This window comes from Actinia tenebrosa, unplaced genomic scaffold (genome assembly GCF_029948245.1).
Source record: "Actinia tenebrosa isolate PJP-AT-01 unplaced genomic scaffold, QUT_ActTen_1.0 PGA_scaffold17__23_contigs__length_9995812, whole genome shotgun sequence".
Classification (NCBI taxonomy): domain Eukaryota; kingdom Metazoa; phylum Cnidaria; class Anthozoa; order Actiniaria; family Actiniidae; genus Actinia; species Actinia tenebrosa.
Window position 1 is genome coordinate 4,194,498 of NW_028292577.1, and position 10,834 is coordinate 4,205,331.

A 10,834-nucleotide genomic window follows, 5' to 3' on the forward strand; every position below is an offset into this window, starting at 1 on the left:
ACATGACCCCCCGTCGTCAACCTTTACTCACTTTGATTAATATATTTGCTCAACTGGGGTTATTAGAGAATTACAACCATGAGATACAAATACTCTATGGGACATTCATTGGGGAATTACTTTTAATTCCAAGAGTTTCTTTGTTCGTGGGAGTCATGATTTTACTACTTTTTTGTGTCAAAAATCGTGGATGAAACAAAAAAGTAGTAAAATACTTTTAATTTGTTTTGTATAAGTTGTAATTGGTTTGTAAAATGAAAAATAATCACCGAAAGAAATTAGACGAGAATAGATAAACTATATTAGGAAAAAAATGACGGTGACGTTGACGGTGATGGTGATAATGACTATGATTCATTGTGGTATTACTTTGAATTGATATTTTTGGATACATTGTAATTGGTTTGTAGAAAGGAAAAAGCATTGAAAGTTATGACGCGATGACAAGGATAAAGAATAATGATAAGGTGATGATATAATGATAACGGTGATAGTGATGATTATAGGCAGATGCAGGGGTGTAGTTGGAGGGGGGAGGCTTGCCCCAAAAGGGCCTGACTAAAAAATCTTTAGTCGTTTTTAATTAATTTACTGGGCTATCTGTGCATTTGGCGGGAATTTTCGAGCCAAAAAAAAAAAAAAAAAAAAAAAAAATTGCGGATCCAAGATCCAAGCGTAGAGAGACCTAGCGGTTTCAAAAGGACACTTCATTCAAAACTTACTGTTAGGATAACACAATCATTTGAACCTCTGATATGAGAGGGAGGGCCGATCCACCGACCTTGTTTGACCTTTGTTTAACTACGCTTAACCTCATCCTGAAGCCAGCGATTGAATGCGAGGCTACGAGGGGAATCTGTTGTTACAGTTAACATTGTTGCCGCGTCCGTGATAAAGTCCAGTCTTTCATCCTTAGTTATAAATAATATGCTTCCCTTTTGAAAATTCTAGATCTGCCAAAATTTATAAAAGTGTAGTTTAAAATAAGTATTAAGTTTTGATATTTATAATATGATTAATTAGTATTTATGAGGCCAAAAGTCAGAAGATGTCTAGAATAGCCTGCAGAGCAGGCGTTCTTGTGGATTTGGGGAAAAAAACCGAAACAGGAACCCCAAACCCTGATTCTTCCTCTCAAACCCATTAGAAGAACGCCTGCTCTGCAGGCTATATCTAGAACTTAGTGGATATTAGCAAATCGCGGGAAGGTTTAGAAGCGCCCCAAGCCCCTTCTATCAGTACTCCCTGAAATTCATTTCTATTATTTGTCTTTTTCCCATATCCAGCTGTTGACCTGAAACATTCCCTTTTTTTCAGAGCAAAAAAGACAAATCGTTCCCAGTTCCCTACAGGTTTACCCAGCCCTATCAGGTCAGCCTAAAAACCTTAGTCCAATATCAAACAGTGAGTATGATACAAACATCACAAGGTTTTGTAAGCACATTTGAACTTCATTGGTTTTGAAAAAGTAATACATAGTGTATTCCCTTATAGAGGGGGGTGGGGGGGGGGGGGTGGGGGGGGGGGGGGGGGGGGTGGGGGGGGGAAGGGGTGGTATGAAAGTTTTTTTGTAATAGCTACAATGCCTGAAAAATATTTTCTATTAATTTTTAGAAAATTAGAAAATTCTTAATAATTTAATAATTAAATATTTTAGCAAAACCAAGTTTCTTGCCTGTATTTTTTGCTTATTGGCAAACCGACTTTTATATATGTGCACCAGTTGAACTCGGCATAGCTTTATAGGAGTATTCTTTTAATACTGCATTCTTTAACTGATTAAGGTATCAATTTAATTATGCCATCATTTAGATGATCAAACTAAAGGTAAGCAGGTACTTCATTTCATTTTGCCATTGATGCACACATTATTAGTCATAGTATTAGTTAATTGATTGATTAGTTGGGTAGAGTTATATTATTATGTTTTAGTGAAGTATTCAAGGGTGGATCCAGGGGGGGGGGGGGCAAAGGGGGGCTGTAGGCCCCCTTAAGCATGAAAAAAAAACAAAACAAAACAAAACTGAAGAATTAGATGCTTTTATTGTTTTCCATTTTGTTGACGGAAGAAACTCAATTAGCCCCCCCCCCCCCCCCATAAAATTTTGGCTGGATCTGCCCTTGGTATTATAGCAAGTCATTATTATTATTATTATTATTATTATTATTATTATTATTATTATTACTAATTGTAAATTCTGAAGAGTTTCACTGTGTTTAGATAAGGCATCTATGTATCCCTTGTAAGCCCCATAACATCTTTAACAGGGCATATGCTGTAAGACCGATCAACCTTTATATACTTGCAGAATCATTTTATAGTGATGTTGGATTTCTCTTACCTGTCATTCTCTTGAAAAAGAGACTCATTGTTTGAATAATATTATGTATATTATGTAGTCATATTCATGTGCCTTCTCATGCTCAATGGAGGAGGGGGGGGGGTGGGGGTGGGGAGGGGGATCAGAATAAAGAGTAAAAAAATAAATGAAATCTTTATTCATCTGATTAATAATCATCATTTTCCATACATTGGTTCACCAGTGAGACTCAAAGGATTCAATCAAGAATGCTTTGAGTCTCACTGGTGGACCAATGAAGAACCAATGAAGAAATTCAATTTGAACTTTGAAGTCTTGAATAGATGGAGCTTTCTCTACTCACACTACTGGCTGAGAACCTGTGAAAAACCTGTGAAATTTCTAAAATACATGTACAGAGATATTTTTCACAGGATTTTCACAGGTTCTCAGCCAGAAGTGTCAGGTGACAGCCACAGTGACTGAAACAACAGATTTTCAATACGTAGCCCCACATTCAAGTGCATCTGAATGAGGTTAAGTAGGCATAAACGATGATTTTTTTTGTAGAAATAAAAATGGAGCCCACATGATATAGTAAAGCTCAACGTATTTTTTTACTCTAACTCCTGCATTACTTAGCAATTTTGTTTGACCCCATATGCCAAAGGAAAAATTATTATATTTACATTTCATCAGTCATATTTAAGACCCCACTTTGTGAAGTAATGAAAATTTCAAGGCCTACTATTTTCTTACTCCAAATACCCCCTTTGATAATAAATAATGAACGTTCCCTAATGAAACGATGCATGGAAAAAGCTGAATTTGTACAACTTTTTTCTGCTGAAGGTAGTTTGGGCTTCCTGTGGTTCTGATTATAGATGATGTATTCTTTGATGTGATTGGTGGAGAGAGTTTATGTAATGACGTCATGGGGTGTTACTCCATTTTGTTCCAAAGACGAGCAAAGGACTTTACTTCCTTGCAAAACTGAGACCATCAGATCTTTTCTTATCTTTCTACTCCTCTTTCACTCCAAACCATGTCAGAATCAGAGCAGTCTCCATCGGCTATTCCCGATGATGAAGAGCCAGAAGAGACTCCAGGATATAAACCGCCAGCACAAAAAACCTTAGAAGAAATTCAAAAGCTCGATGCTGAGGACGAATCGTTGGTTCGCTACAAACAGGCTCTTCTTGCGGGTGCTGAAGCGGCGGGTAACAAAAACATACTGCATTCTCGTTTTATTCTTGATTTAATCGTTATCCATTGAGATTCTTAAGTCTATATTATCTGTTTTGTCCTCGGTTTGTTTAAAGGCGCTGAAGGAGGACCGAACGTAATTGTTCAAAAACTAACTTTGGTAGTTGAAGGTCGACCCGACATCGAGGTGGACTTGACCGGTCAGTATAATTTTAAAGCAAATTTTTTGTTTTTCCTTAACTCTTTTGTCTCTACTATCTCGAATACAAGACACAAATTATTGTATCTTTTGTTTTTGTCTTTATTTACATGTCTGACTTAGAGGTAAATTGCAAGTAGACCGACTGTTACGGAATGTGTTCAGTCACGTTAAACATTTATATTGATCGACTAAATAATCCTTGAATGAGTTTTTCCGTCTTGTTTTCAGGCGATCTTACCAAGTTAAAGGAAAAAGCATTTGTTATAAAGGAAGCAGCTGAGTATAGACTGAAAATTACGTTTTTGGTGAGTTAATCATTAACATTGTTCATTCAATATTTGACCCTTCTATCGAAAATTGAATCCACCACCTTGCTCATCTATCCATGTTTGAGATTGCGTTTTAATCCACATATCAAAATTTTATTGCCAAATCTATTAAATTTATCACTATTTCTTTTATTGAAATCAATCCCAGGAATGCCTTCTCGAGGTTCAAAAATGACTGTCTAAATATGACGTTCATTCGGAAATTTATCCTCGGGCAAAAATCTATTATTTTTGATCATTTTTTCATAATTTTAATACCTTTTGTATTCTATTGCTACCCAAACACCATGCCTTTTGCTCGAGTCGTTTGTCGTGGTCTTTGTTCTCGGGCTTTTGTGTGTCGTCCATGTTATTATTTTTTTATTTTGCAAATAAGACTAGTTAATTAGGCAGTAACGTTGTATTGTAACTTATTAAATGTGTTACACAAAAGATTCGATTATTTTTGGGTAAAAGGTGTCTTATTGTTTTTGAAATTCTCTGTTACCTTGAGCACGAGAGGTTCTTAATGCGGTTAAATTGTCCAGAATTAAGCACAGTATGAACAGTTCCATGGGTACCGTTTATACCATGGGTAGTTTATGCCTTTAAACCCAAATTGTTCTTTACTTTTGAATGTTCTTAAGTAAAGAATATGGCAGTAAAAAAACAATATATAATTTGAGAATTTATATCAAAATTTAATAGAAGTTGAATTTTACTATTTTGCACTTATTTCATTATTTTAAAAATGAAAGACCCCGCAATCTATCTAGCCATTTCTTGTTGACTCTCTCTGAATTAATGTATTCTATTTCAAGAAGGGGAAGAGTATGTACCTATTCCTAAGAAAAATTGTCAGTCCAAGATTTGAGATTGTGAGGGATCTGAGACTAAACATTTTTTTTGCTCATTTTTTCTGGCTGAAATACCAAAATCACATTCCTGACTCCAAGGTCATGGTTCATATCCCAATCTAAAAGGAAACTGTTGTTTGGCTTTAAATAAATTATGATTTGCAGCATGCTACTTGGTCTCAGATTTCAGATTTCAGATCTCTAACGGATGACTTTTTTGGTAATAGGTGTATATCGTTTGCTCCTTGGTTTTAGCGGCTGACTGAATCTAAAATTCTTTGCATTTTATCTAATATTTTATCTGTTATAACAAGAATTTCCCTAATATTTGCTTAATTATTATTTATTTGTTTTTTTTTTTTCCTTCAAATATTTCCTGGTCTAATGCTTGTTGTTTTTGAAGTATGGGAGGTATCTGCGGCGAGAATGCTTGTCTAACCATTTTCACCCGGGTTCCATTCCTGGACTTGGTATTCTTTACAGGCTTAACCTCTTATATCTCCATTTGCACTATAATATGAATAAATTGGATTGTATTTGTTCAAATGTAATCAAAAAAATTAATATGAAATATTTGGCAAGTAGAATATAGTCAAGTACTGAAGAGTACAGATTTGGATATATTAGTGCAGTTTTTGTACGAGTGGGAAGCAACTGACTTACAACATGTGCATGGCATAACATGCTGTAAAAACATGTAGTTATGGCTACAGTAGCATGCAGTATGGCAATGAATTTGCCTTAGTATTTCCTACTCTTACAAAAATTACTCTATAACCATGTTGAACAAAAATGAATACAGACCTAATAAATATCATTGTGTAGTTCCAGAAATTATCCATACCCCCTCCCCCTCCACACACACACCAAGTAGTAGGGGTGGGGGAGGGGGGGATGTGGGTAAGAGAATGAACAAAATTACAAAGTTTGTATAAAAGAAAATTGGAATTTCTGGGGGGGTGTGTGTGTGTTGGGGGGAGGAGAGGAAGCTGATCCTTATCAATTTCCTAGTAATCCAGTACCGCTTGAAAGCTGGATTTTCATTGCTCCCTAAGTACAGTACCGCTTTTGTAAGGTGACGTTTAGTGCTATTGCTTGGATAACTAATCTATTGTTTTTTAATCCAATCATGTAACTCGTTCCGAGTGGTATGGGCTGGCTCCAATTTCCTTCTTTGGGGCAAGATACTTTCAGGAACTACACGTACAGATTTATTTACCTCATGGAGGGGGTATTTGAGCATGAGTCTTGTTGTCTCTTACTATTTTTAGAAACAAAATGGCAGATGTTTGAATGCTTAAAAAGTAATAGCAAGGGTTGTTGGGGAGTGACATTTTTTGCCAAAAAAAAAAGTCAAAATCAACACCCCTGGGACAACAGTTGCAGTCAATTTAAGTCAAATTTCCCCATAAAGACAACTTTATATCTCAACAAGTATTTCCATACTTAACATCAAACAATTATGCTGTAAAATAAAGGCAACTCTTTAAAAGGACTCAGGACAATACTTCCCCACCCTGGGTAGAGCAAAGTATATCAAAATCCTGACCATGGGGTCAACCATAAGTCTGTCAAATCCTAACCCTTTCCTCTCCCCATCCCCTTTCAGGCTTAACAATCATAGGTGCCATATTAAAATTCACCATGAATAAGTAAGAGTTAATTACCGAGAACAGAGGCAATAAGCCATATACAAATAAAATACAAAAAAAAAAGCCATATACATCCCAAAGGCCACAGGCCCGAGGGATGTATAGGGTTATTGCCGACGTTCAAGGTAATTAAGTATTTTATTTATCAACTGAGAAGGTTTTCTATGAATGATGAATTGAACTGAATTGCTCATTATAAATGTGAAGTCAATATATAGTTATTAGAGAGTTTTAGATTTACGTTCACGGCAAACGTGAGACAACAGTTGACCATTAAAAACACATTTTAAATATCTTAAAAAGAATCGCAAAAAAGTCTAAGTAGTAGAAAAACAAAAGAATATTTGTCTTTGGGGAGAAGGTTTGTAAAAGGTAAAGCAAAATACAGGAAAACAATGAAAATGTGGTCACGTTCGCTGTTTGCGGGGAGAAAAAAAGTCAATCTAAAACTCTCTATTAACCGGGTTAATCACTATATATTGACCTCGCATTTATAATGAGGGTTATAACAAAATTAAAGCCTTGTGAATAACAAAGAAAACCATGTCAATTGATAAATAAGGTGTACTTGTGACCCACAAACCATCCTTATTGTTGGATTTGCTGTAAGAAGTATTGGTGTCCTCATTTAAAAAAAAATTTTTTTTTAGGTACAAAGGGATATTGTTTCAGGCCTTAGACTTCACCAGGTTACTTACCGAAAAGGGATCAAAGGTGACTATGCTTGACCTAAGTATTGGATCCCATTACTGCAATTTTCATAAATGTGAACTCTGTGTATGTGAGCTGCATGATGAAATTTGGTTTTTCGTTGCCATCAATCAAACCTAATCAATCGGTACCTTTCATATTTTTGACTGGCGGCAGAGGAAAAAAATGTTTAGTATGCAGCTTGAAGACACAGAGTTCACACGTTTATGAATATTGCAGTAATGGGATCAAATATTTACAAAAACATGATAATATTTATTATACACTGTGGCATGACCAAGGGGTGGTTCCTTTTGTTTCGAGTTATTTATGCCCAGTAGAATGAAATTGGAATCTCCTTCATGTTATATTGGAGCCCCCCTTGTTAATCTACAGTCAACCATCTTGGACCCCCCCCCCCCCCCCCCCCCTCCCTCCCTCCATTTTACAATCCATGATCTGCCACTGATACAACCACTATACTTCTAAGAAAGAAACTATTTAAAATTGTCAAACTTATTAATAATTCATGAAGAAAACACAACAGAAATCACGACTGTGAAGAGTGTTGTAAATCTGATACAAAATTGTGTTCATTTGCATAAACTTTAACTTGGATTTTCTTGGCCAGATTCACTTTAGTTTTGAATATTTTAGTGAAACACAAAGGAACTAACCTAGACGTTTGACAAGCAATCTACAGTATTCGTGTCCGTGTTGCATCAGATATACAAACTCGAGGCTATCTGATACAACACGGCCACTCATTCATACTGTATATATTACATAAACAATGTATGGGGTGGGGGGGGGGGGGGGCAATACCACCCCACTTTTTACAAAAGTGACATTTATTAGACATTCTGAGGTTGAGAAAAGCCTGGATCAAGTTGACATTGCAGTGCATTGTGGACTGTTTTAGGGGACGTATTTCTAAGATGTCTATCTTGTGCCTGAAAACAGTCTGAGAATGCACTGCATTGCCAACTTGACATAGTTTAACCTTCAACCTTGTTATCACTAATTCTCTAAAGAACGACACATGTTTGAAAATGGGAAAACATTACACCCACCCAATTCACCCACTCATTTCACCCACCCATTACACCCACCTATTACACCTACCCATTACACCCACCCATTACAGTAACACCCACCCATTACAGTAACACCCACCAATTACACCCATCCATTACACCCACCCATTACACCTACCCATCACACCTACCCATTACACCCACCCATTACAGTAACACCCACCCATTAGAGTAACATCCACCCATTACACCCACCCATTACAGTAACACCCACCCATTACAGTAACACCCACCCATTAGAGTAACACCCACCCATTAGAGTAACATCCACCCATTACACCACCCATTACACCCACCCATTACACCCACCCATTACACCCACCCATTACAGTAACACCCACCCATTACAGTAACACCCACCCATTACAGTAACACCCACCCATTACACCCACCCATTACACCCACCCATTACACCCACCCAAGCTCAATAGGTGTATTACAATCATGCAATATTTTGTTTGTTTGGTCTTTAAAGTACTCTCCAACTTGTTCTTTCAGTTGATAAAACTTCGTTCATGGTTGGTAGTTATGGACCTAAGAAAGAACCCCATACATTTTTAACCCCCAGTGACGAGGCCCCTAAAGGAATGTTAGCACGAGGGCACTATGTAGTAAAAAGCAAATTCATTGATGATGATAAACATGTTCATCTTGAATGGGAATGGGCATTTGATATCAAGAAAGACTGGGAATAGAGCGCTTTTTTGTCCTTTAGAACCTCTAATCACTCAGGATTCAAGATATTCCATAATTAAAGCGTATCACAGTTATGTGCTCTGCTCGGTTTTTCTTGTCTGCACAGTAAACAATTCGTAATTGTCTTTGCTTTTGTTATAATTTTGTTTATTTGGTCTTAAAACGAACGAGAGAAAACTGATGACATTTTATATGATGCGTAAGTGATTGTATTTAAAGCTATAAGTGTTTTACAAATGTTTCTCACAAATTCATCCCTAAGAGTCATTTGTTAAATGAAAACTCTTAACCAGACCTCATTAAACTTTTTATTTGATGGTATAGGTGTAGTTTCTTTATTTGATGCGATCCTCGGACGATCCAGGATTTTGAGGGCGTGGTCATATTATCACCTGGCAATGACCTCCTACACATGTTGATCCCGCATTTTTGAAAGGCATCCAGTAAACTTCTTCAGTAGATTCGCCTGTGCCACATATATGTGCATATTTGCACTGGTCCAGAGGTTTCAGTCTTTTTGGGGGGTGCAAAAAGGATATAGAAAAATGATTGGTCCGATACACACCAGGGACCATAGTTTGCATGGGTTGAGCATTGGGATATTGTGAACGAGGTCGTGTGGTTTCAAGCCCCTATAGCACCAATTTTTGATGTTAAATCACCCAAGATAGTTGCTGCCTTTGTAATCATATTTGCAAATGGGTAGACCTTGACGGCCTCTCGGTTATGCGATACTCAATCATTAGACCTCCAATGAAAATTTTGTATAAAATGATTTTTCAAAATATCGCGTTCTGATTGGTTGGGAGCGCGTGCTTTATGAGAGAACACAGCACGCGCGCGTACTTTCAGTTTCGTCATTCTTGTAATTTGTATTTTATAAAAGAAATATATAACTTGCTGTGCTGTGTGGAGTTATAAAGCGCTTGGGGATTGGCAGATCACAAGAGAAGTGTCGAGAATTAACATACTAGATTTAACAGCGTGAATGTGTGACAGGGAGACGTGGAATCGGGGCATCTGTGGCAGGGATTTTAAGTAGTCGGCATTGATTAATTTCGATGAATTGGTTCTAGCTATCATCAGATTCACTTGTAGTGTAAGGTCGTGTAAGACAGGGCAACAAATGCCACGGTGTCGAGAAGGAAGGTAGGCTTTAAAACGTGATTGCGATGGATTTAAACCACCGGATTGACTAGCCTTACACCGAATCGAACTATGGATTGCATGGGTTAAGCATAGGGCTGTTGAAATATCGAAATATGACCACTTTGAATAACCATTGCTCTGGACTCTCTAGCATCGTACACACATGGAAAAATAAAAGCGTCTCCACGTGAGCACAAGGCTAGTCAGTCCAGCCAATGGTGATTCAAAGTGGTTGCCATATTTCGATTCGGTGTAGTGAAGACCCGTACATACAGACTCCCCCTTCCCATATAAATTTCCGATTTCACGTTCCCACTCTAGATTAGACTGTTAACACCCCGGGATGTTAACAGTGCCTCTTTTCCAGCCTAGAGTCAGTCCAGTCGTTAGGCCCTGCTGCTTTGTTCGCGCGGGGAGTGGGGGTGAGGATTTCCCCCGACGGCCTCAAAACCATGCTGTGTGCAGTCCCTTTACTCAGTAAATATATGGGACTAAAACTGATTTCAGGGCCGTGCAACTAGCTGTCCATTTAATAACGAGATTTTTGTGTCTTCTCGAGGGTTTAAGGCTCAAGCCGAGTCGCTCAGTTCTTTGAGATTGAAAAAAAGGGGGTGAAATGTGAAAAATATAATTTTGTTCCTGTCTCCCAACTTGGTTCCGTGAAAGCCGTGACATCG

The 10,834-nt window shown here is 37.5% G+C and overlaps 1 protein-coding gene across 1 annotated transcript; it reads left to right on the top strand.

Moving 5' to 3' along the window:
- The first annotated feature begins 3,239 nt into the window (after positions 1 to 3,239).
- Positions 3,240 to 9,329, top strand: LOC116295375 (rho GDP-dissociation inhibitor 1). Its single transcript, XM_031703173.2, has 5 exons — positions 3,240 to 3,520; positions 3,623 to 3,706; positions 3,937 to 4,013; positions 7,176 to 7,239; positions 8,811 to 9,329. Exons 1-5 carry the CDS (start codon positions 3,346 to 3,348, stop codon positions 9,005 to 9,007), a joined length of 597 nt encoding a protein of 198 aa, XP_031559033.1. The 5' UTR covers positions 3,240 to 3,345; the 3' UTR covers positions 9,008 to 9,329.
- The last annotated feature ends 1,505 nt before the right edge of the window (positions 9,330 to 10,834 follow it).

Excerpts from the sequence above, each read along its gene's own strand:
- LOC116295375 (XM_031703173.2), top strand. The coding sequence starts at position 3,346 with ATGTCAGAATCAGAGCAGTCTCCATCGGCTATTCCCGATGATGAAGAG. Across the intron at positions 4,014-7,175 it reads GACTGAAAATTACGTTTTTG|GTACAAAGGGATATTGTTTC; the intron begins GTGAGTTAATCA and ends ATTTTTTTTTAG. Across the intron at positions 7,240-8,810 it reads TTACCGAAAAGGGATCAAAG|TTGATAAAACTTCGTTCATG; the intron begins GTGACTATGCTT and ends TTGTTCTTTCAG.